At 41.1% G+C, this 26,740-nt stretch overlaps 1 protein-coding gene across 1 annotated transcript in view; it reads left to right on the top strand.

The window, feature by feature from the left end:
• Positions 1-26,740, top strand: part of EPB41L4A (erythrocyte membrane protein band 4.1 like 4A) — a 135,714-nt gene that overhangs the window by 45,718 nt on the left and 63,256 nt on the right. The window contains exons 2-6 of the mRNA XM_075136683.1: positions 8,146-8,250; positions 18,162-18,213; positions 19,366-19,444; positions 23,043-23,140; positions 26,333-26,453. Coding sequence (XP_074992784.1) covers positions 8,146-8,250; positions 18,162-18,213; positions 19,366-19,444; positions 23,043-23,140; positions 26,333-26,453 — 455 coding nt within the window. The remainder of the gene's footprint in view (positions 1-8,145; positions 8,251-18,161; positions 18,214-19,365; positions 19,445-23,042; positions 23,141-26,332; positions 26,454-26,740) is intronic.

Consider the following 26,740-nt stretch of genomic DNA (forward strand, 5'->3'; position numbering starts at 1 on the left):
TGTTTGTACAGAGCACCACAAGGCGCTCTGACCAAAGAGCAAACCACCACCTCACACCCCCTCACCCCAAGCAAAGCCCAAGCTTGATGTCCTGCTTAGCACTTGCTCTCGGCCCTGGTGACACTGTTAACCTCTTGACCATACTTTCCTTCAGTATAACTCCTGAGTGTAAATAGCCTCTTCTTCTGTTTCTTACGATACTTACTTCTGCTACTCCCTGACTTTTACCTGTGTCATCCCACTTTTTTTTTTTTGTTTTCAGTCTAGCCTCCACTTACTTTCTCTAAGTCTTTTCAAAGCTCTGGTCATGGAGTTAGCAACTTATAATGGTAATTCCCAAATAAATCCTCAATTTGTTCTTTAACTTTTTTCCACTCCCCTTAAGGCCAATGATGGAATAATGCAGAGCTTTAAATCTGTGTTAACTCACATCTTGGAGCCCTCTACCAAGCTTAGTTCAAAAAACATTTTTGAAAGATTTCTCGTATTTTCCTTCTTCAAAAGCAAAGGTGTTAGTATCAGACTCAGCTTTGTTTATCATTTGATTCAGTTAACTGAACTGTCTCATTGTCATTCAATCAAGAAACATTAAGGAAGCTGAAGAGAAAAAGTTACTAGAAAAACAGTGGAATCCTTCTCAGATGCAAAATTAATGGAAGAGACAAAGAGAGAATTCATTTCTTGAAAGGACAGAGGCTCCTTTTCTTTCTGGCTCTGACATCGGTGACGCAGGGAAAGAAGAGAGGGGGAAATACAAGAAAAAAAGAGTAGCCCTCTCCATTAAACAAGCCCTTCAGAGCACAACATTTCTGTGGATCTTTTGCATCTTCCCCTCCGCGACATGCACACCCCGATGATGTAGAGCTGCTCCTTCTGTAGCGTGAGCTCTGCTGAGGCACTTCGGGAGGCAGCTGGGGCTGGGTGCGAAGCAGAGCCGTCCTCTGGAGGTGGTGCAGGTCAGGACGAAGGGGCTCGGGAGCCCTGGGCGTTGCCCTGTGGAAAGGACGAAGGCCCGCCGCCTCTGCACTTGCAGAGGGCTTCCCTGGGTTGGGAGCAGGAGCGTTTTTGTGCGCTCTCCTTTGGGGAAGAGTCGCAGAGCCCCGCTGCTTTTCCTGCTGGTGGGGTTTGCCCGCGGGGGCGGTGGCGCGGTGCCGGCGGGTGAGGTTAGGGTGAAGCCGGCTCCGCGGGCTCCCCGTGCGGGCGCTGTTCCGGGTGGGCAGCGCGACCCCTGCTCCCCCGAGCCCCAGGGCAGCGCGCGCCTGCGGGCAGCCTGCCCGCCGCGGGGCTTCCTGCAGAGCCGCCGGCGGGTTGGGCCCCCCTGCCCCCCCTGCCGGGCGCCCGCCGCCCGCTGCCGGGCGGCCCAGGGCTGGGGCGCGGGCTCTCGTCCTCCACCAGGCGCTCCACCACGGAGCCGCTCGCCGTTCCGGGAGAAAAGGGCCTCCTCCTGTCTTGCGGCTTCGCAGCCTTTGGCGGGTCCAGAGGGTCGCGTCTTCCATATTCATGGCAATTATTTAAAGCAAGTCTCTGAGAGTGCATGAAGAGTGCATGCATGATAAATTCGCGTGTACTTCTCTTCTGCCTCGCCAGGTGCTTGTGGTCTATTTCTGGAGCATCCCTAATCAGGATGCGCAGAGCCCCTGCCTGACAAGAAGGTACACCAGGTCACAGAGCTATGTGTGAAGAGTATTTTCAGAAAAGTAGAAAAATAATAGTAGCCAACAGCTTAACCATTTCAAATGAGTGGTTGTATGCTGTATTTTCGAATTTCATTATGATTATAATGGGGTTTTTTTTTGATGTAGGAATTATTCAAAGTGCATGGGAATGATGGAAATGATCATTGGTACTCAGTTCTTCATAAGCGCTCTTTTCTGTGAAAAGTTGAAATGCATTATTGTTGGTACGTTAACTCACCTGTCATAGGTAAATGTAGATGTTAGTGAACTGGATAATGTTAATATTAGTCAACCGATTTTTAAATAAAATTGTTATGGCCAGAATCCCTCCACACAGAACTAGTTGCTGCCATTTTACAAAATACCATTCATGGCTGATGAGAGTTCAATTTTAAAGCATTAGTAAGTATTTAATTACATTTCCAAAATTTAGTTGCCTTTCCATTACTTATTTGCTTGCTCTAATTGCCCATTGTTTTCTTTTCTGGACTTTGATTCCTGCTTGGAGCATTTCTTATAATGTGTGTGCATGTACAAATTGCATTACTATACCAAGTAAATATAGTTGCTTATATCTACCCTTAATAAAGGAGCCCACTGGGCTGAAGTAGTTTCCCATAAGTGAAATATTTTGTTAAATATTTGTTTTTAAGTTTTTTCTTCTATGTATCTTTTCTCAGAATCAAGTAGATCAGTTTACATCTATCTATGACAAAGCCTCAAAGTCCACTCTAGCCAGCAGTTACAGGGGGAGAGGTTTAACTAGCTGGAGACTCTGCTCCCAGGAACCTTCCCCTCTCCTAAGGAGTTGGCCCCTAAGTGGATTTTTGAAGGTATTTATAAATTCGGGACAGATACACTAATTGCAAAACCAGACAAATAAGATGAACCTTTGGGCATTTTTCTAGAATAGCATTTTCTAACTGGAATGTGTTAGATTGACCATTAGTAAAAACAAAACGAGTCTACAGGCATCTTAACATACAGCACTGAAAAGTCAGTGCCGTAGGTTACACCCAGCAGACAGATCAGGCGCTGTGTCGAGTTCTTGGGAACAGAGATGGGGAGGTCTGTACACGTGTCCGTAAATTTGTGAGGAGTTCTCAGAAAAAAACTCTGAAAACAGGTTGCTCTGTCTGCTGTCATTGAAAGACGAGGAGAGAGGGAGGGATGGATTAGTACAGTTTGTAGGGTGCATTTGTATGATGTATACTTAGGGCAGACTGTGGTATTACATTTGCATGTGTTAAATCCTCAGTTTCTCAAAGTATTTCCTTCTGTTATGTGATTGTGTTGGGGAATGTCTGCACGTATAAAAATAACACTAATGTAAATTCTTCTCTGTTTGGACATGCATTCTGCAAATTAAGGTCAAGCTGTTTTATCTAGGTGAGTATTTGTAAATATTTAGCATTGTTAATTTGAAGATTTTTCTCTGCTTGAACACGCAGCGTGCAAATTGAGGCCTGGCTGGTTGACTGCCTTGGGGAAAAGGGGTGCTTACTCTGTGTCGTTAAAGACCACCAAGAACTTTGATTTTAGAGCCTTGTGCCTTGCTGCTTTTATAGATGGAAGGTGATAGAAACTGTGGTGGTGTCTGGTCTTTTCTGAGCTTCTGAGAGGGAAAAATAGACAAAAAAGAACAGTGAGAGGGTGCTGTTTGGAGACACCTGTTTCTGTTACGTATCTACCAGGAATAGGATGAACTGGTGGCTCTGCTCACCCTCAATTGCATGACTGTATGCTGCTTTTGTGCATAACTTCCATCTCTCCTTAGGAGAGGGCCTTTACTTAGGGCAAAATATTGGTGTTTGGTCTCTGAAAACGCTATGTAAAGTTTACTGTCTGGAGTATGTCTGCCTCAGTATACTGAATCTGTCTGGCTGGTCGACGCAGGTGGGGCGGTGCTGACACGCATGTCAAGAGCTGTGCTTGCTCTCTGCCCTTCCCGGCGCACCGGCGGGGAAAGTGCCGGTGCCCAGGCTCCATCGCCAGCGCGTACAGAGCACCTCGTGTACTGCGTGGGCAGGAGCTGCTGTCTAGCACATAGGTAGCAGATCAAATGCGCTTCCCTCTCGGAGGGCTTGTGAGCAGCACGACCCACGCAGTCCTCTACTTGACAGGGAGATGTGGGGATCTTACACAGGTGTTTCTGAATATCTCAGCATGATTGTGTGTCATTCCCCAGAGCATCCTCCTTGTTTTTCCATACTCTAATATAAACTCCCTTGTTCAGCATTAGAAACCTGCTGCTCTTGTTCTGTATTGTTATCTCTTGCCAGAATAACTAATTCTGCATCAGGTGTGACTTCCCAATAGACTCTAGCAATGGTTGCGGTGGAGGGAGGCATCTCAAAAGACAATGGTTATGTTCAACCAAAGTTTTAAGCCTTTTTTTTGAGCGAAGGCTCATGAATTCATCTGCATCTACCTTAGCATTTATGAAGTTGTAAGAGTTAGTCTGTCGATTGAATTACTTTCAGGAGAAAGGTTTCATGATGGGTGCTTGAACTAAAAGAATCGATGTGTTTTTTATTTTGTCTTTAATAAAAAGAGGCTTCATGACCCAGCACTTTTCTTTCAAGAGAGGGACTAGCATCCTGCTGAGGCAGACATTGCTGCACGTCTTGCCTTGTCTTTAAATTCAGTTAACATGGATCATGGATCTGATTTGGCCTGCACTGCTGTGTACAACACAAAAGAGAAAATCAAAAAATTTCAACCTAGAAAAACGTCACTGGAGCTAAAAAGCAACAAGCAGTGTGGAAGGTAAGAATTCCTGGTGACTAAATATACATATGTTATGTGTTAAAATATAGTACTGTATGTACCATTATTAAAAGAACGATTTCTTTTTGATTAAAAAAAAAACAATTAAATGAGATCCCTCCTGAATGTTCTGGCTGTCATTTTCTTTAGCCAGTAGAAACCTGCCTTTCTGGTTTATGAAGCCATGGTGCTAACATGTAAAGCAAGATGTTATGACTCATTTGAACAATTCTTTGTTCTCTCTTGAAAGCATTGCTGATGATACTTTCAAATATTCTTGGGTTTACCCCTAAGAATGCAAGCCTCTAGCAAGTCTGAGCTTAATGCAAGGCAGATTATGTAATTTTTGCAGTGCCATATGATGTGAATGTAATCCTGTTAACATCTTTGATAGTTTTAGTTTGCAGTTTGCTGAATTTTGCTGTAATTTTATCAGGGGAAATAAGATGGCTTTTCTGAGTTTTCTGAGAAAGCAAAACTTTCTTCAACTGCAGTAAAAATGTATTTCAGGACTGAGAAGTAGATGAATCCACTTACAGATTCATCAGCAAAATTGCTTTCTTAACACTGTTTGAAGAGGCAATTTACTTGCGTGGAATCCTGAAATCATGTGGCTTAAAATGAGAACTTTAATTGAAAATGAAGTTGCAGTGGTTTCAGCAAGGGTCAGTGTTTTACCTAAAGAGTGCTCCTTGGTGCTGGGAAAATACGAGGTTGAGGAAGGTGAGGTTAGAGGGGTGTGGGGATACCTGCTGGCTCTCATCCTGGCAGTTCCCTTGGGAAGCACTGCCTGGTGTACAGGCAGGCATTGCTGAAGGATGTGAAAGGGGTTGGCGAGGAGGGCTACAGAGACTATTGCACACAGTCTGTTTTGGCTGAGGATAACCAAAGTGTTGAGCATCTTGCTGCTGTAGAGGTGGAGCACCCCCAGCCATTGTAAGTTGGATGGTTTTGCTCAGCATTTCCCCACAGCTGGACCACCTGTTTCTGCAGGACCTGCAACGATGGAAGTGTTAACTGAGCTGTGTCAAGAGAATAAATAAAGAGGCATTTATGTTTTCTCTCAGCCTAGCAATATAAGTAAAAAGCAGTTAAAAAGCTTTTTACACATTGTTACCATTTATCTCTGAAAGGAAAGAAGGGAGTCTTTAATGTCAGCCAAACCAGGTGTGAAACGTGTGTCTTTCTTGGGGATAACACGCTAGCTTTAGCCTCCACAGGAGGAAAGCTGTCCCAAAGACTCTTTATGTAGAGCCCATTGCAGTCCTCAGCTGACTGAAGAAGACTTCCAGCTAAGAGGGCTAGCTGAATCCTAAACTGGTGCAGAGTTAAACTCCTGTAACACTTAAGCTTCTTTGTTATGTTAGTGTCTCTGATTACTACCAGGAGTGTGTATTATTATTGTAAGGTGCCTGAATGGAAAATTGACAGCTTCATCTTTGCTGCTGGATTACTATTTCTTAATTCTGCTGATAAAACTAACTGACGCTATGAATAACATTACTGGTCAGCCAAAGAGTGGAAAGCTCATTGAAAGCAAGCAGGTTTGAGCTTCACGGTCTCAGGAGCTCAGCATGGCTTTGGTGGGCACCACTCCCTGTCCCCTGTAAGCCAGGGTGCAGGCAGCCCTTTCTATGCCTTCTGCAGGGGTTTACTAACCACACTTTGGCCAACCGTGTCAAGCCCCTGTGGCTCTGAGCAGCTGGTGGGGGAGCTCCTTCTGTCTACAATACTCTTCTGATGTTTAGTACCCGGTTGGAAGTGTCGCCATCATTTATCTGTGCGTGTCGTTTGGAGTCAGGGCTGCTTGTTTATTTTGAGCTTTTCCTGTGTCTGTTTCTAGAGACGCCTGTCCAATCCTAGGTTCCCAAGACATTGTTGTACTGTTTAAATGGTAACGGAAATGGTTCCAATGGTTCCAATTTGCCTTATATGACGTATGAATGATGAGATAGCTATGTGCTTTTTAGTGGGACATCTCCCCTGCTTCTTTGAATAACAACTGACTTAAAGATAAAATGAGGCAGGACAATTACTGCTTCAGTTGTGAATCCCTGCTGTCTAATAATTTAACCTGTATTTTTTAAAACTTTTTTTAAGGTGTGTTTTGTTTTGTTTCTGTCTTTTTGCTGTAGTGCTCCTGATAGTCACTCTGTAGCTAAGAGGGGCTGATTCTTGTCTCGCGTTGTTCTTACAACCTAAGTTCAGTTTCTTGTTGAGGAATCTGATGATAAAATCACAGTATTGCTCTGCTTTATCCAAAATGCTAAAATGAGATTTAGTGAATTTCAGCTTACCTTAGTCATGTTTTCCCCCAAATTGTTTTCTGTTTTGTGGCTGATCATTAAGTCTCACTGTAAATACTGAGGGAATATGTAATTACAGTTGCTTAGCGTAAACAACCTGTATGATGGCTTTAGACTCTTACACACTGAGAACTTTTCAAGAACATGTCCTGGTTTAAGCAAATATGTAGTAAATCTGGTGAATAGCATGGATACACAATTCCCAGCCTACCAGAGATGTTTACCTTGTCATGGCTTGCTTAGAGCATGAGTGGCCATCTGAAATTGTTGTATTGGCCCTGCCCGTGTGACGAGGTACAAATCCTGACCAAGTGCACCTGCTGAAAAAAGGTGGATGCATCTTCATTGTCGTTATGTGATTGATACTTGACCAGCAAAGCTAAATTAGATGATTTTTTATTAGATGATTTTTATTTGCCATTTAAATTTTGAAATTATTTGTGCGTTGGCTAAAAAATGAAACAGCAGAAACAGCTTCCTCTTCCTCTTTCTTTTCTCTCCGGTGATTTTACTACAACCTATCAGTTTATACATTATGAAGCAGTTAACCAAAACCTAATTATGAGTTATGTCCATATTTTCTTGTGGAACTTAGGGCTGTAATAGACAAAGGCTCTAATTGATTCTGACGGGGATCATTCTGTGTAATCAGTCTTCCTAGTCTGTTTGCTGTTGGCTGCCAGGTGAACCAACAAATAAGAGGCATTCAGGCGGAAGTGAGCTTTTTATCACGCATTCTCAACAGTACAATGTTGTTTGCAATACTGTCCCCAGCATTGTTTGCAAATACTGGCGTAGACCCTTAATGAAGTACTATTCAAGAAAACAATGAGATTATTTCAATTCAGGGTGTTGGATTGCTCCCACTTCTACTATCAAAAATACTTTAAAAGAAAACTTAACCTTCTTTACAAAGAGTAGTAACAGAGCAGCTAATGATGTATAATTTAGATCTTAAGGGCAAAGTTTTGCCTCCTGATCTTCGTTGTCAGAGTTTGAGTGACAGGCCTGTACTGGAAGGAAGAGTATGATTTTAGAATTACAGTACGTCATGGGGATTAGAATTTTGATCAGAGAACAGAAGTTTTCTAGAAGAATGCAAGGTTCACCAGCGTCGTGCTTATGCAAGTACTTTTGAGTAGGGTTTTTTTGTTTGTTTTGTATTTTGTAACTATTGACCTGCCAGCTACCTAATAGTATTTACAGAATGATTGATTAAATATGTATGAGGACAAAATATTTTCTTCTGTACAGCTGAAATTTTTGTTAAAGGTACTGGGAACTGCCTCCCTTTTTTTTTTAGACAAAGCTAACTGAATGCATGAATGCCACTGCACATAGCTGACAAAGGCAGAGCATCTTTGTGAAAAGGCTCTGTAAATTCTTTCCCACAGAAGTCAACGAAAGGGTCGGTTGTCCTGGGCTACGTATTTCGTCACTTAAACCTAGTGGAGATAGATTACTTTGGACTGCGCTACTGTGACCGGAGTCATCAAACGGTGAGTAAAAGACACAGCAGATTGGATTTTCCATATGTAAAATTTACCCTGTTTGTGCCATTTGCCTGTAGAGCATTACATTGTCATATTTTCACTAACTTTCACTATTTCCTGGCTCAGGTTTCCAGTAATACTTTCTTTGTGTTTGTTTGCATTAAAGTTTTGGAATAGCTGTTAATATCTTGGATAGGAACAGAATCAAATGCTAAACGTTGTTGAAAACTAAATGAAGAAAGAATAAATAGTACAAATTTATGATATGAAAGCAGGATTAATATTTTTTCCCTTTTAATACTGTGCTCTGAAGCCAGTGCGTGGTGCACTACGCTGTCCGGCTTCGCTTGGCCCTGTGGCGTCTGGGAAGCAACATCCCTGAGCATGTCGCAGGCTGCTTGACTCGCACCACTTGCTGGACGCCTGTTTCAGGCTGTACCGTATGGTTGGTGTGGTGGCTGGCTGTTCACTGGTAGAGCCCCAGGAGTCAGGGTGTTGGCAATGACATTATTACTCCGCCTGAACCATCTCTGTGTCCTTGAGCCCATGCTCTCTTCAGCCTTCTTGACAAGGACTCACAGATGTCTGAGAGCTTTTTCCACCGGGAGGTTACAGTCCTAAATAGGCAAGAAAATGGAAACCAGGCTGCGATGTTTCAGCCAAAGCAGGGAATGGCTTGGGGCAGCGCTGTGTGGAGTTCCCCCCCCTGCAAAATGGCCTGTGCAGGGTTACCACAGTGGGAGGTGAGGAGCAAAGGATGCTCAGCAGGTGGGACCAGCGCTGTGTTCGTAGGGTCGTCTTCATATTACCTTAAATTTATAAAGGGAGTAATGCCTGGCCTGTGGTTAAATTAGGTCAAGCAGTTATGCTTTTAAAGTCACTGTTCCGTGTTGAGAGTACTGCACAAGGCCCTGACCTCATCTAAAAGGTTTCATCTAAAAATAAGTTACTGAATTGGCTAAATATTTGCCAGTTTCTTCTGTTTAGCAGAAGTTGAACATGTAGAGACTGAAGTCAGAACAGCATTAGCAGAAGATTATTGATTGCTGCTGAGAGCTACTGCCCTACTCAGTGTATCTTTATTTCTGTGCCAGTCAGTCTAGACATTTATGAATTCAGTTCCTTGATAAGCTTCTAACCAAGTTTCATTCCGTGGAGATGAAAGTCAGATTCAGTGGTGAACTAAAGGTAGACTGTTAAAAACAGTATTTTTGATTTCCTGAGGAAATTGAGGTGTGAATGATGAGCAGGTAGGTATTTTTTGCTCTCAAAAGTGTTTCCCTTTTTCCTGTAGAGGCAAATAAAATAGAAATGGCTGTTACTGGGAATGTTTCCAGAGGCATACACACTGTGTATTTAATGGCGTGTATGGCATTATGAAAATAAGAGAAGATTACAAATCTCTTCTGTGAAAGGCTTAACACGTAAAGGCACATTTTAGGACGCATCCTGCTAACAGACTAGATGATTTGATTGTATGGTACCAGTGCATTTTGTATTACGGTAGTGTGCATGAGCTGCAGGCCATAACCCCATTAACTCAGTCTCTCCAAATACAAATACAGCCTTTTTGCCTTTTTCTCTCGCATGATGTTCTCGCGGTGTAAATTTAATGTTAGCCTTTGTCTTTATTCTCTGGCCAGCCCAAGGCCAGGAAGCCACCGTGCTTCTGGATTTTCCCACGGACTAGGAAGGCGTTCATCCCACGCCCCTCGTTTGCCTGCTCTTGCACCGACACCGGTCATGTCGAGGGGTCACAGTTTGCGCCAGCACGGACGTGGAGCTCCAACCTCTCCCTGCGTGGAAGTCTAGCAGCCCGTGTTTTGCCTGGCTTCTGCACTGGTGGGCAGGCGTCTCTGCTCCCCTGCCGGGAGCCGTCTCCCGTCTCCCCCCGCCGCGGGTTGTCTTTGCAGGGAAATCCCAGGTGTGTGGGAGAGCCGTGCACACATCAGCTCTGTCCTGACACGCAGCAGGGAAGCAGCCAGGAGGTACAACCAGGGACCACAACGGTGGGCCACGTTTCGGAGTGCGCCTGCCCTGCCATGTGGGTGCTGCCACAGTGACCGACTGAGTTTGTGCTGCAGGCTTTGCACCTGGGCTGCGCTGTGGAAGTGCCTGCTCCTGTTGTTTGTCTGTGCATGGGTAATTAAAAGCTGATGCTGTTTTATCTGGGAAGTTCATAAATGAGTAAACCTGTGCTACTGCGTTTAGTTTTACGTGTTTAATGACAGTTGTTGCTAGCTTGCTATTTTTTGGGAAATCTTGTACGCTCTTAAAAACGGGCAGTGTAAAGCTTCCATGCAACAAACAACACCTTGTGCTTTAGCTGTAAACATATATTCAGTGGCGCACTGAATACGGCTAAAACTCTCTGGGCTGTTGTGGGAATTAGTCCTGTAATGGCTGGCAAGAAACCTAGATTTGAATTTTGGATTGGATATATTTTGGATCGGCCACAGTAGATTTCCTAAGGGAAGGGGAAAAAGGTTACCTTGCTAATTAGTTTTAAAACCATGCTCCTGAGTTAGTCTCAGACAGAGAAATGTGTTTGGAGGTTTGGCTACCTATTAATACATTGCTCATGGTGAGGAATACTTTATTATTTGCTCTGTCAGTTTTTTTGTCACACTATATATTTAACTGAATAATGAATTAAGCAGGGTGGACAAAACTATGTATTTTAAAGAATGCAACCCAGTCACAAAAGAAACTTTTTTTTTTAAGGGTTTGAAAGAACTTGTTTTGTTATTTTGCCCATTACTTTTGCATGCCTCAGCACTTCCAGGTGGTCTTTTAACTGCTGTGTTGGTGTGCTACCTCTGATGTGGGTGGTATCATAATTATTTTAGTAGTGCCAGTAAGGCTCTAATCAGTGAACAAGGTTTCACTGTGCTGTGTAGCATATGAATGCATAACATTAAAGTGGTCTCTTCCTGAACAGCTAACAAACTGATTAGCACATGAGAGAGAACAGCTGGATGCAGCAAACAGATTGACAGAACTCAGTGGCACTGGGAAGACTATGAACAGTAGGATAAAGCATAAATTGGATGACACTGTCTCTGGAGTAGTAATTTGGTCATATTACACAAATTTCACTTTATTGACATTCCAGGTTCCCTCAAACTCTCCATGGTAAAAGGACGGTATTTAATCTGCAAAATCAAGCACTGGAAGATTACAAGTTGCCAGCACAGCGTAAGCTGTTGTGCTCTGTGTACAACTAAGCTATCTTGTACTCTGAACAAAGCAGGACTCCTAAGGAAAAACAAAAAGTGTCTTGTAATAATAAATTAAAATATAACATTTAATAATTAATTAAAAATCTTGTAATATAAAACTACACCCGAATGAGCACGTGGGTTGAACTAATGCTGTAGGTTGTCAGTGGTGTTTCCTAACCTCTGAGTGCTTTGGTTGACAAACTACATGGTGCTTTTTAATGTAGTACATGAGTACCTTTTTTGGTGCAAATGCTTTAAAAGGAAGACCAGTTTTCTTTGAGTGCCACTCAATCTCTCAGTGATCATCATCAGCCCTTCACCTGAGTCTTTTTCGTTGCTGCAGAGACTGCTGACACTCAAGTTAGGCTAAGCTGAGACCAGATACAGTCTTTATGCTTGTTAATGTGGATGGTCAGCTGGGTCCTGACTGACAGGGCATTTTTGTCTTCTGCCTCATCTGCCAGAAATGCGGAACATTGTGCCCCATCTGGTATTTGCAGGCAAGACACGACCACCAGAATCTGTCTTGCAGAAGCTGAAGGTGGCTTAGGAAACTCTGTCGTGCCTTTTAGCCTCTCATTGCTTTAGTGTTTGCGGAAAACAGCAGCCCAGCGATGTACCAGTACTTTAGTGGAGGAGTGGCCAAATGCTGGGTAAGCCGGTGTTGGGAGGGCCATGCAGGTCCCCTGCCCCTCTCACGTCTGGTTCCCACCGTGCTGCAGCTCCCCGGTGCTCCCCACAGAGTCCCTTTGCTGCTGCCTTTGTGGCATCTCCTGTGTGCCTTAGGATAGTCATGCTAATTACTGTTCTGGCAGGAGGCCAGTATTTTCTTGAGGCACACAAAAGAGAGAATGGAAATGGCAATTTTAACGCATAATATCTCAGGAAGAGCTGAGCAGAATTCGATGAAGGGAAGGGTACTTTTGAAGCCCAAAGGCATTCCCTTGTTAAATCACAAAAGCATGATGAAAAGAGTCATGCTATTAGAGCTTCTCTTACAAAAAAGTTTTTGAAACTCTCTTACTGCAGAAAACTAGATAACCAAAAGCATTTTAAAGCTTTGTTGATAATAAAACCTTTTTTTTTTACTTCCAGAAACCTGGCTGCACTTCAGAATCTCACATTGGTCAGGCTGCCCCCTCACCACCCCTAACCAAACTCCTATGCTAAACCTGCTTAACCTAAAGCTGCAGGAGGCATGTCTGCATTGTACAGCAGGCTGTGATGCAAATATCCTTCCCTTCTTATCCGATATAATGCTAATCTGAGCTATTACATTCACAATGTACAGCATACTGATACTCTTTTAGGGCTCTGAGGGGAGAAATACAAATACAGAAAGCCGTATCACCGTGTTAATCCAGTATCGCAGCCAAGCTCATTTCCCCAGTCCTGGTTAGCTCAGGTGTAGTGCTGTGCGAACATACGTGTACTGCTCCAAGATCTGGAGCTGACATGAGATGGGCAGCCCTCTGTCTCTGTACCGTGCACCCACCCGGTAGCGTAGCTGTGTTTTTTCTCTCCTGCTATGAGCAAGCTGTTCTGAGCATGCAGACCGGAGAGCACAGCAGGCAGAAGGTAGTCCATGGCAATATATTTCGCAGCTGCGTAGCCCAGAGGGCACGTAGAGACAGAGGGGAGATGCAAGTCTCAGTTTCTTGTGAAGCTGAACTTCATACTGTGAGTCGCTGTGCTACAGTGATAGGTCGGGTCAGCTGTGGCAAAGCTGAGCACGGAAGCCTGTGCCATGAACTGCATATCCCTGCAGTGAAAACTCATATATCGGAAAGATGCTTCTTGATCCATCCAAGCATGATTAATAAAGTAACTCAGCGTGCTCAGATTGCCGGGTTACTATGCCAAATTGGATAGGGTAAGAGATTGAACAAGCTGTATGTAACTTAACTATAGAAAGAAGGGCATGATTTTAACAAAAGTTTTGTTTACAATCAAAAATGTCTGTTCTCTAGGGAATTACTGTCATATAATGTAGTGTATATTTTGATCTCAGGATCTTAGAAAACAGATGAATTGTATTTAGCTTGTATTTTGGTTTTGTATGGATTTGACATTTGCCCACAAGCATGGTATACTAAATTATTTAGAAAGAAGACGACTTGTTGTGCTTGTTAAAATAGATGGCATAGCCAGTGGAAAGAAAACGGAGACTAATAATATTGATTAGAAGCTAGAAATTTTACAAGATTGTTAATGGATTAAAGCAAGCTAGGCAAAGCTGATGGTCAGGTGAGTTACCGGCAGTAAGAATAAGCTTTTAGAGTGTAGCAGGAACAACAGGATACTCACACTAATGATCTAATACTAAATATAATCAATATAACTTCAGATTCTAATAAAGAAAAGACAGAAGTATTAAGTACCTATTTGTGTGTAGGAATTGCCTGATGATTTATAGGTTTCTTATATAGTAAGGATGTCTTGAGCTTAGCAGATTTAGATTCTTTGCACTGAACACTTGCAGAAAAAACTGACAAAATAATTCTAATTGTTAGTGTTGCCTTAGATCGTGAAAAAATCTTGATAATTTCATATTATAATTGAGGAATACTGGGTTTTCTCTTGAAAGTTGTCGTTTTTCCTGTTGTAAATGTGAACAAAAACTGGCATGTGTGGCATGCTGGGTACAGCTTCGTAGGAATCTAATTAAGACAGCCCAGGATTTAGTTTGAAGTTGATAGATTTTTTTCCACCAGACACTTCATTGATTGATACCACAGCAAACATTTCAACATAGTTAATATTTTGTTTCAAACAGGTTAATGGAATTTGACCCAGGTTTAACCCCATGCAGATACAAGGAATGAAGATTCCAGATTTGCGTAAAAATGTTTGCAGTCATTTAAAAGACTAAATATGAAAGACTGCATGGGGCTTGGATACATACTGCTTACACATCTGGCTCGTATGGGAGCCAGATTTGTAAAAGTACGAAGGACAATAGAGCCCGTCTATTCTTAGATAAGCTGTACTTTAAAACATCTTTTTTTATATGTTCTACCTAAAAATTAAAAGGGAATTATTTTCTTTAATAAGAAATATTGTACATTTATAATCAGTCTTAGTAAATAAAAAATTATTAAATTAAACTAATACTATATGGTCTCTGTAAATAACAATTAGTAAACTAGTAGCCATCACTTCAGTAATTAGATAGTTGCATTGATTAGGGCTATTTAAAAATCATCAGTTTTTTCCTATTTCTTTTGTAAATGTTAAATTCCCCTTTCAGATTCATAAAATTTATCCCCTGCAGTTGGATGGGTATATGCTGGGCCCTCCACCTCTTTGCAGTAGTGGTGAGCTGTTTGTAAGTCGGATAACCCTTGCTGTCTGTGCAGGAGAGATACCGGTGGGAAATCACTGAGAAGCGGCGCGCTGGCTGCCAAACAGATAAAAAGAGTGAGGCTGCGTGTTGGAGCTGCTTTGGCATTCACGAATGCAGGGTTTGTTGTCAGCACCTGCTGTGCAAGTGTATTGGATTAGTAAGACACTCTGCCTTTTTGTTCCATTTCTCTTGGCACTTTAACATGTGAGCTCAAAACTGTAACTATACCCAAGACTATTTATATGTATATGCAAACATTTGACAGGTATCTAATACACATTATTATGTATGCGTGCATATGTATGCTTAGAGGGCTCTGTTGTCAGGGTTCTTGGTTTTGTAAATGTTCTCATCTTTATTATCTAATGTTGGCTTGAAAAATGCCTTTTCATTATCCATGAAATTCCATTCATCTTTGGCTTGCAAATAAAATGTTAGAAATCTCCCTCTCCTCCCCTCCACCCTTTGCATTCTTCAAGAAAATTTTGGCAGCCTTTGAAATAATAAATAGTTACACAGTGATTTTAAGCGTGGGCTTGTGGCAGTGCCGCAATGCTAAATACTTACAGGAGAGATGGGAAGGCAGGCGGGATTCTTGCATCTTCCCCACCACCCTCTGTCCCAGCAGTAAACCGATCTGAGCCGAAGTGTTTAACTTCACCTAATGCAGTGCGCGGATCTCGAGGCCCGTGGTACCCTCAGAGGAGCGCATTTCCTCGTGCCAGCGGATGCTGATTTTCACTAGCACGAGTAGCAGCGATCTGTCGCACAGGGATGAGGACTGAGAGGGCAGTTCCTCCTGCCGGCTCAGTTTGGGGGATGGAAAGGAAATGCTTAGCGACAGCAATAACCAGATTTGTTCCCTCTCCTCTTTTCAGATTCCCTCTGAATCCGAACTTGCAGTTTTCCCTCTGAATTTTGCCCCTCCCCCCCCCAACCTTAGAAATTGCCTTGAGAAGAGAAGACCGTACAAAGAATATAATTTGACTTGCAAGTCAAGTACAGCCCAGTGAGAATTAAGACTTCTAATGCAACTCTGTTTGGATTGTGTTGTCTGCAAGTGCCCATACAGTCTTTAATGACCTGGCCCAATTCTGGGTTGTCTCATGACAGCCAGTGAATCACCTGGAATCAAGAGGCAGTGTAATTCAGGTTGCAGAGACAACCAGAAATCTGTAACTGTTCTGTGCTTGACTTGCAAACTTGAATGATGATCCACGATATAATTTTTTTTTTTTTACAAAAATCAATCTACCCATGCACGTAAAGCTAAACTGCAAAGAGGACTGTAAGACAATATATCTTGAATATGATTAACCTCCCTGGTTAATCTCCCAGGAATATGAATATGATTTCAGTTCACTTCAGGAGAACTTAATGAAGGAGTTCTATGATAGATTTTGATCTGATCTTGAAACTCTCGCAATCTAACACAAAGCTGTCAGTGATAAGCAAGCTAGCTTGACAATGTGTTGTTCATACTGTGATGCCACTTTTGGGAAGAGGTCAGACCACATTCTGACCGCATTGCGTAGCCAGAATGTGCACTGCAGAGTCATTTTGCCTTTTTTCTGCCTGTTGACTGTAAAGTTTCTTTATGAGCCTGTTGTGCTAGCTCAAATTATTGCTGATAGGGAGTTCTAGTAGGATGTTCGAACAAGTGTGACAAGTTTTTCTTCCCTTCACACCTTCTGTCGAGGTTAAGAGGGTTTATATTTAAATAGTTATTGGATGTATTCGATACAAGCATGTACTGAATATTTTTTTTCCTTCAAAATTTAGGAAATTTTCTCAACAAACATTCCTGGATTTGAAATAGCAATGGCCAAGATCAAGGCATACAGCTGTTTCTATTGCAGGTGGATCAGCAGCTAATGGAAGTAGTTTGTTTTCATGTTTTGTCAAAATTATGATAGTTGTTTACAACCACTTATGAAATCAGTTGCGTGAAATTTTCCACTCAAATGCTTTGCAGTGTTTTTCCCTCCCTTCTTTATGCTACTCATTCTAATAGTGAAAGTCTTTACTCCAGACAAGTTCTCTGGATAGAGGGGGGGAGATTTTTTTATTAATGATTTTATTCTTATTCTCTGTAGGGTTAGTTCAGGGGTGCAGGTAAGGAGTTTCTTTGTTCATTGATCTCTGTAGTTCCTCAGTTAAAAAAGAGAGTAGATTCAATCCACCTCAATTTGCTCTTTATAGCAGTTGTGTTCTGCAGCCTTTTTGTTTCCAGTGTTCTAAGAATGGATGCCAATCTCAGCTGGTCCAAAAAGTTTGTGTCTGAGGGAAGAGGATTGAAAAAAAGGAAGACAAGAATGATCTTGGCAGCTGCCTCTGCACTTTCTTCCAAAACTGAGTCATAGAAATGTCAAGCTAAGGAAGAAATAAGTTGCTGAGGGGATTACAAGGGCAGGATGCTGGTGACCTGTGTAGTGATAACGAGAAGTACACAGCTGGTCTGTGGTCATCAGCAATATCAGAAAAACTTGTATTAGAAGTTTGATAAAGGCGGGGCAGAGTAGTTCGTGAGAAATTACACTACACTAAATTTTTTGGTCAAATGGTATGGGAACCCTTGATAACAGTTCATCCCTCTGCAGTGTACTAAGCATACCTCGATCATCTCTGACACATTTGTCCAGCTAGTCCTGTACACCATCCGGTGGAAGAGTCTGTGCCCTCCCTGCCTTGTGCCAATTTCCAGACATCCACTCTGCTTGCTACTAGAAAGCGTTTCTGAAAATCAAAACTAATTTTTGCTTCTAGTTAAGCCAATTTCTTCATACTTAGTGGACATGAAGAAAAATTGATCACTACGTTCTGACAGCAGTTTCTCAGGTGTTGGAAGGGTGCTGTTATGCCTATTCCCCCTACAATCTGTTGTTTTTCAGAAAACAAGTGAAGCCCCTTCATTCTTTCCTTGTAGGTCCTGTCTTACATGCTTGTTGTTGCTGTTTAAATTTAGAGTTATCCTGCTTAGGTTAATGTCCCAGGAAGAAAATAGCAAGGTTGCACACCCATGTACTAGCTATAGCAGGTCAGGCAGACACCAACGGGTACTTAGTATGATACTTCTGTAGGGCCAGCTTGTCACGAGCCTGAGATGTGGTGGCTCTTACCAAGCAGATTCCTCTTAGGAAGACCCCTACCCCCAGAGAAGATACGCAACATTAGACTTGAACAGACGGTGTTTCTCTGATCAGAAGCTGGCACAAGTTTGTCGTTAGCAGACTGAAGTGTGTCAGTCCGCTAATAAGTATCAATATGTGAATAAATATAGAATTGCAATTGTTCTGTATCAATTTTCCATGTTAAGTGACTAATTACTGTAATTATCTGTCTCACAGTACTGGCTGGATCCTGCAAAGACCCTTGCTGAACATAAAGAATTGATAAACAGTATGTATTTAATTTGAACTTAAAGAATTGATCTGAACAGGAAGTAACAGAGGCAATATTCCATATATACAGCCTGTACAACATTTATATTCTAGTCACAACAGATTGATAGTTCTTGAGCAAGTTTATTACTGCAGTTCATAGCTGTATCAAAATTTCACGCATAGATTGAACATACCATCATTTTCCAAAAATTTGTGTGATTATTGTCCAAAGATTTTTGTGTTTAAATTTTACTTTAGAATAATAAATGGTGCTATTCTTAACTTGTATAATTAATTTTGTAGTAGCTGTGATACCTCTACCATATTGTACCATACCATAACTAACATAGATTCCTTTTTTCTTCTGAAAGTAAAGTAGTGCCTATACTGATAATAGAGTGTCTGCTTTTACTGTCACTCTTCGGATATCACAGATGCAAGATCTGTTATTTTTATTACAATTAAAGAACATGATAAGATTATTTTATTTAAGAATTTGGAGACCTTCTATAAAAAGATGTAGAAGTGGAGCATGCATGGAATAAATGTAGCTGTTAAGAATTTCAATACTGAGTTAACGGAATCTTTTGGGAGAATAATTAATTAATTAATAATTAATCACCACTTTTAAAAGGTGAATTAGAAAAGCTTTTCCAAATATTTCTTAATTAAAAGTGGCACATAATTAAACTTGCTCCATAAGATATTTGAAAGTGTGGATTAGTATTCAGTGGTACCAGTTATGACAGGGAATCACATTTCATGCACAATTATATTTTTCAAAAGGTTTCAGTGGAAAATGTATCTAAAGGTCAAAATCAAACAGTTAAAAAAAAATCTTGGAGAAATAGTAAGTCAGCAATGAAATCTGAAGTCAGATCTTCAAAATAAGCAAAGACTCCAAGTAGACAGACAAGCTGCGAATAAACAAACACGAGACTAGAAAAATAATAATAAAAATCCTTTTCTTACTTTTTTTTCCTCATGTGGAATGAGTATAGATGTACGGATTTGCTATGTGGATGTAAGATTTTTTCTGAAACTTTCAAGTTTCATAAAATATTAAGATAGGCTTTTTAGTAGCTGTTTTGTAGTCAACTACTAGCAATTCATAACAATTAACAGTTCATAACAACTAACTTTTGCATTGAATATTTTTTTCCCTCAGCTGGACCACCATACACTCTGTATTTTGGCATTAAATTCTATGCAGAGGATCCCTGTAAACTTAAAGAAGAAATAACAAGGTACGGTATTTAATAAGAGTGTAGTTTGTTGATTTCAGGGTAGTAATCTGTTCCAGCCATGTGCATATTGTTATGGTGTGGCTGGGGTGGGTTTTTTTTTGCTTGAACATCTGAACGTTTTTGCCTGAACATGTATGTGTAGGAAGAGAATTGTGACTGGCTTCACAGTGGTCGGTATGGACAACTATTTGGAAGCTCAAGATAAAGAGGTGCCCTCTGGTGCATCAAAAATCAAAGGGACTTGATGTGTATTTGTGGGTTTTTTTTTAAGGAATGCGTTGTCACATCTGCATTTATATTGTGCTCTAATCAAGTTTAGACTTTACTTGGATATCAAATATAAATACATGGAATTTTCTTCTTTATTGGCCATAGCTTAAATTCCAGAACTGTTTTTCAAGAGGGTTTCTTTTGGTCTTTCTAAAAATATGCGAAGGAAATTGAAGAGTTGCATGCTTTTGATTCTTTTAACTAAGCTTGGCCTCTACAAAATACGAGGATGCACACACTAACACATGCACACGTGTGCACGCAGACACATGCACACACATGCTTGCCTGAACTCTCACAGGGTTTTCTGTTTGCTCTATTTATGAAAGGTATGAAACAATTAGTTTTAGGTTCAAAAGGAAATTTGAGAATTTGGATAGGTAGATGGACAAAATTAGTGTGCTGGCTTGCATTAATAAATGCCAAAATATTTCTTTTGATGTCCTAGGAGTATGACACATGAGAATTCATTAGAATGCACGCAGGGTTTTTAATTTTCCTTAATCAAAGGTAGCAGTTGTTGCAGCACAGGCAGAATATTTTTCTTGTACCAGAGTGAGAAAATCCTTTTGTTTCCGTATTGGCACAGCAGGAATGGGAGTCTCCAATGTAACAAGATTGAGGCTGGCCTGGTAAAAATAAAAAACACCGTGACTTTGCAGATAAGAGAGCGTAAGCTGGCCACAATGCGATGCCCCTGTACCGTGAAAGTTCGATGCAGTTTTCCTGTACTTTTCCAGAAGTACTTTCAGCCTTGCTCACAGGGGAACACAGATGGCCCTGGGAAGGGAGCTTTGGCCACCAAACCTGCTGTGATGGCTACCTCAGAGGCAGGGTGGATTTCTGTCTGTGAAATGACGGGCTAAATTTTCAAAAACTGTTTCTCTTTGCCGTGTGATAAGGTCAGTCAGTGATTTGCACTGATGACCAAGTGTGCAAATCTAGTTGAGAAGCATTTTAGTAAGCCTCTGTTCATGTCTGCACAGTGTTTGGTCATGCAGAATTTGCACCTTAGAAGGTACAGAGGGAGGACATAAGGAAGCTTGTATTGACACTTCAACAGAACACATTGAAGAGTCAAATGCCCTCAACATTTCTGAGCATTTATTCGTATAGGCTGTGAAACCTTGGAAGGAAGGTATACCTTTTCAGAAAAAAATATAATAATAAAACAACCTCCTGCTTAGGAACGATTAAAGGCCCTATTTTTCTTTATAATAATACTTTCCTGCCTAAGTGTGTAATTCCAGTGATGTGTTAACTGTTCTGTGCTAAGCGATGTGTTTCTTTGGAGCATGTGTTTGTTATTTTAATGGATATGAGAGCAGAGTCTGTTGCTATTAGATGATCTGTGGTGTTACATGATTACTATTTGCAAATAATGAAAACCTGTCAAATTTGTAATTGCTTCACAGCAAAATCTGTCTGGCTTGTAGGCAAAAGGTAACACTGTGGTGATTCATACTAACATTTGCTGGATGTGTTTGCTAGAGCAAACTAGCACTTAGGCACTGTTATATATGCATGACAAACTTGACAGCACACAAGGTGAGAGTGCTTTAGCTACAAGTTTGGACAAAAGGCCTGGTTTTGTGAGGAGCTTAGGAGCTTCACTGGGAATTGAGATCGTTCACTGTATGGGAGTCACTTAAGCACATAACAGTTGGCTCTGACTGTTTTTTGCAGGGAGGTGGTGTTTTTTGCAGTTTCCTATCCTGCTTTATTTTGAGACTACACTATGAGAATGCAGAAATATAGATACCTGCTACATGGAAAAGAGATTTGTAGCAGCATTTGGTATGAAGCTCTGCACTGTAGAGATGCAGAAGTGCTAACAGAAAGACAGGTGCATATCAGAAATGCATTTCATGTTAAAAAGAAGATGCTGTGTACTCTGCAGTAGATGTAAAATCATCTTTGTTATTATCATCATTCATACAGAGAAGATTTGTCTAGGTAGGACTGGCAAGCATAAGCTAGAAGCGGTACTGAGGTATTGCTTAGAGTGAAGAAACACTGAGGCCTTGTGTTGCCAAATGACATTCCCAGAAAATTCTTGTGCAGTGCCCTGGTCCTTTAAGGCAGAGAATATTAGCTGTTTTTTTAAGGGTGGACGTTCCTACTGTAATATCTGTCACAGCACAAATTCTGCGGGATCATTAACCAGAAAGACACTAGTATCCTTATTCAGAGGCTCATCTGGGCTGATGAAATCTAGTAAATTTGATTGGATCTTAAATGATTTGTGGATCAGCTGTCATGTAACCTGCAGTTTGTGAACTTCCGTGAAATCAGCGTAGATGCACTTCGAACTTACAGATCATTCCAAGGTGTTTTCATGAGTAACTTGTACTAACACAGAATGAATTATTTGCAGTGTAGCTGAATGGCTCTACATAGATAAAGCTGAATTAATGAATAGTGAAAAAGTTACATGCTTGTATGGATGACCATTTTTTTCTTTAAAAGGTTACTTCTCAGTATTGTTACCTTTTATATTAACTTGGTGCAAGAAATTCGCTTAGGATGATGTGAAACACTGTGTAAATCTGTTGCAATAAAACCAGACAAAAACCAGTGTTTAAAAGATACCCTATAAATTAGTATGGGGAGTAGCAAAACGAAGCAGATCCTTTGTGTGATGGCTTGTTTTCTTGTTTTTCCATCTGTTTTGTGCATATTGTTTCACTGTAACTGGTCTCAGTACGTGCTTCATCAAGTGTAGAAGAAGGTTATGACTTTGAAAATTACATTTTTACCCCTGCTATCTCTATTCCAAGAAGGAGAGTACCTTATGCTATGACAGATACAGTTAGCTGCCCATCCATTTTTTTCATGGAAGTATGGACTCCATCCAATCTGCTTGCTGCTCTAGAGTTGATACTCTGGTGTGTGGAATTTGAATTAAGAAGTATCCAATACCCAGTTCTCCCTTACGTTGAGCCACTGATCAGGTTAAACTTCAGCCCTTTGATAGGTTTCTTGTTCAGTTTTTCTGATTCCTAGCCCTCTTCCCCACTTCCTGACTGCTCTATGAAAGTCAAAAGAGAAAGTACATTTTTAGGAGTAAAATGAATTGTATCTGCACAATATAAGCAGATGGGAAAACTGCAGAGTGCTCCCCTACCTAGGTTCTTTCACTAGATTAATCTTAGTTGCTCCTTCAAGGTCAATAGGGGAAAAGTCATTCAGAGAGGAATACAGTGTTTGACTGTCACATAGTTGTGGTACGTGGTATGTCTTCAGTAAACTGGAAGGTGATGAAACATTACTTGGAGCATCAGGCACAATATTGAAATAATAGCTTTGTTTTCTCTCTGTGTTTTAGGTATCAGTTTTTCTTGCAGGTCAAGCAAGATGTTTTACAGGGTCGCTTGCCTTGTCCAGTCAACACTGCAGCACAGCTGGGAGCATATGTAATTCAGTGTAAGTTCTTCTGGCCAACTGGGAGGTTATTTCTTTTAATCCTTTATTATGATTAATTTTAAGTGGTGACTGAAGATTTCACTAACACTCTATGCATTCATTTCAAAGCAGAACAAAACTAGTATGAGTAATTTCAGCTAAAGAACTGTAAATAGATGACCATTCTGAACAGATAATATAGAAGCAATATAGAAGTTAATGTAATGAAGAAACTGAAAAGTTAGTCTGAATAGTCTGCCAAACACTCTTTTCCTTGCTGAGGAATACCTTATCATGTACTTAAGACTTTATGACTTGCTCTGGATTGCATATAGAGTATGACAAAACCTTCATCAGGAGGTTTACAGATTTGATGGGCTATTGGCAGCCTCCAGCCAACAAAGTCTGTCAAATAAAAGATTCTTTAAAAAATTACATTATGTCAGTATGAATGCGCCTATGCTTGAAGGGAGGATGTGTTTTGACCTGAAGTGAAGAATTTTAATTCTATCTGTCATTTATCTGCATTCACCCATCAGTAGTTAGCTTTTCAGAAGTGGATGTTATATCCTGCATACTTGATAGAACTAGCAATCAATTAGAAAGGAGCTGTCTGTCTACCAGTTAGTTATTCCTTTCACATTACAGCTCAAGCTGTGTATTCAAACACACGACAGTAACCAAAAATCATATGATGAGCCATGCTGGGACCTGTATCTGTAATTTGTTCTATGTTGAATTTGGATTTCTCATGAGTGATATGTATTAAGCAAAGATTATTTGTATTATTGGTGTTCCAAGTGTGACTCAACAACACTTAATACAACATAAAAAATAGTCCTTTCATTTCCATTTTAGAATAACAAGGCAGAATAACTTGTGTATGAAATGGGAATGGGCGTTATACAGAATTTCACGGTGTGTTATATGTGTTTCCGAAAAGCTAAAATTTCAGGCAGTTTTTGTTTTTGTACAATTATTCTTAACTTCATTTTGCCCTCTAAGAAATGTGACATGTCATACTCTGAAAAACTGTTTGCAATGCTGTCGTGGTTTAACCTGGCAGGCAGCCAAATACCACGCAGCCGCTCACTCACTCCCCCTGCCCCCCCAGTGGGACAGGGAGAGAATCGGAAAGGTAGGAGTGAGAAAAACTCGTGGGTTGAGATAAAGACAGTTTAATAGAACAGAAAAGGGAAAATAATGATAATAAATAATGATAGAATATACAAAATGAGTGATGCACAATGCAATTGCTCACCACCCGCGCTGACCGATAACCAAGTAGCGATCGGTACTTCCTGGATCACGCCTACCATTCATATACTGAGCATGACGTCACATGGTATGGAATACCCCATTAGCCAGCTGGGCTGGCTGTCCCGATTATGTTCCCTCCCATCTTGTGTACCTAGCTCAGTCAGTAGGCACGGGAGCTGTCCTTGGACTAGGAGGGCACTTAGCAACAACTGAAAACATCAGTGTGTTATCAACATTCTCCTCATACTAAATCCAAAACACAGCACTAGGAAGAAATTTAACCCTATCCCAGCCAAAACAGGGACAAATGCACATTTCACTTTACTGGCATACATGCCTTCCCTGAAAAAATACTGCAAGTATGAAGCCTTTTATTTAGGCCTGTCGTTGTTCAAAGTCGAGAAACGTCTGTGTCAGATAGTGAAAATATGAACCCAAAGCATCAGCACTGAGGTCAACAGCCTTTACAAGGATGATGTGCCAGACGGTGCTTTTTCCTTATCCAAACTGAGATGAAGTGCGTTTTGGGAATTCAGTAATAGCTGAGAAGCTCTGCTTCTGTAATGGTATCAGTGGTGTCTTCCCCAGTGGAGCTAGCAGCTGCCAAGATTTGGAGGAGGAGCCAGGGCCACGTGTTCTCGCGGAGTCCTCTGCCCATGTCCTCCTCCAGCCATGGGCCCTGCTTTCACCATGCAGGTTGTGCCTGCACCTCATCTTTGGTCTCCGGGCAGATCCTGTCCTTAGCACATGAATCATTTCCTCTTTTTGTGGTCAAAGACTGCAGACTATTATAGCGGTGGTGGTGGAAAAATCAGTACCCGTGGCGCAGTTTGCAGAATATACCAGTTTTCCTGTTGGAATGCTGGAGTTGTTGCTGTTGTAGTCAATCCTGTTCTTGTTCCTGCTACGGGCAAGGACCACATCGTTTTTACAGAGGTTTTCTAGAGAAACTTCTCAACATCACTACTGAGCAGATGGTTGTCTCCTTCAGGAAACATCATTAAATTCTGTAAAGAAACATGAGTTATTAGATGAGTGTTTTTCTTCTTGGCTCTTGAAGCCTCCTTTTGGCTATGTTTTTGGCTTAGTGGGCATTGGATAGAAACCTTCCATGCAGCTTTTCTCAGAGAAGCCCAGTCTACGCAGATTTTACTCAGGGTTATTAAAAAATCGAAATACTAACGAATTGAGTTTCTCAGAGAGATGCAATTAGAATTGCAGTAGGAGTAGTTCTGACCAAGACGCATATTTATTTTATAATTGCATGGCAACATGTAAACTGATATAACTAATGTATGCAAATCCAAGGTTGTTTCAAAGAAAATTATGTTGGCTATTTGTTAGGTTCTTTTCTTTAAGAAAATTCTTTTAAAAATTATTTTGATTTTGAAAGTGAATTTAATGTTCAGGAAATATATCGATATTTTATTGAAAAATGAAGTCTTGCGTTTCCTCACAAGAAAGGACGCTTACCCTTAGAAAGGCGTACCTCTAGGTGTCTCAGGATATTTGTCTCCATTCGCATTCCCACACTGACATTTATGTTAGGAGTCCCAGCAAGAATATGGATCAGTTTTATCTGTAATATTACAGCTTACCATGAGGGCATAGGTATTCCAAAAACTAGACTTTGCTTCTACATTTGTTTTACATATGCTGCCAAATAATGTATGTCATCAAATTTCAACTTTGCTGGCTTGGACAAAACTATATCTATTCCTGTAGAACCTTCCATTTCTCTTTTAAAATGATTGAAGACATTTTTCTCGGTTTTATGTGCGCTAATATGAACAGTTCTGTACTGTCTTTGGGTTTTTTAACTGACTGCATGGTAAATTGACAGTCAGTTGGGAAGAGGTGGCTTGGCAACGAATAGGTGGATTATATAACGTATTTTGGTTAACATAAAGCATTGAAAGTAGGTGACCTTTCTTTTCTTCTTGTGTCCTCTAGCTGAGCTGGGGGACTATGACCCGTATAAGCACACTGCAGGTTACGTCTCGGAGTACCGCTTTGTTCCAGACCAGAAGGAAGAGCTGGAGGATGCCATAGAGCGGATACACAAAACTCTGATGTAAGAATTCAGTACTGTTGAGAACTTGGCAGGTAACATCAGATTCGGAGGTGCTTGGTAGGTGGGGAGGGGAGCAGCTTGTGGTGCAGAGTGGAGGTCTCTAGACCAAAGGAAAGAACGCAGGGCATCCCGTTATGTCCCTCAGAAACAGAAAGCATTTTACGTAATTGGGATTGTTCTTTTAGGAAGCCAGTAGGACAATAACTGGAAATACGATGTCTGTCAGACCTAGGTGTGGGTGTTTCAGAACCGTGCAGATTTAGTAGTGCTCCTGTTTCCTCTTAGTT

The sequence above is a fragment of the Calonectris borealis genome, chromosome Z, assembly GCF_964195595.1.
Source record: "Calonectris borealis chromosome Z, bCalBor7.hap1.2, whole genome shotgun sequence".
Taxonomy (NCBI): Eukaryota; Metazoa; Chordata; class Aves; order Procellariiformes; family Procellariidae; genus Calonectris; species Calonectris borealis.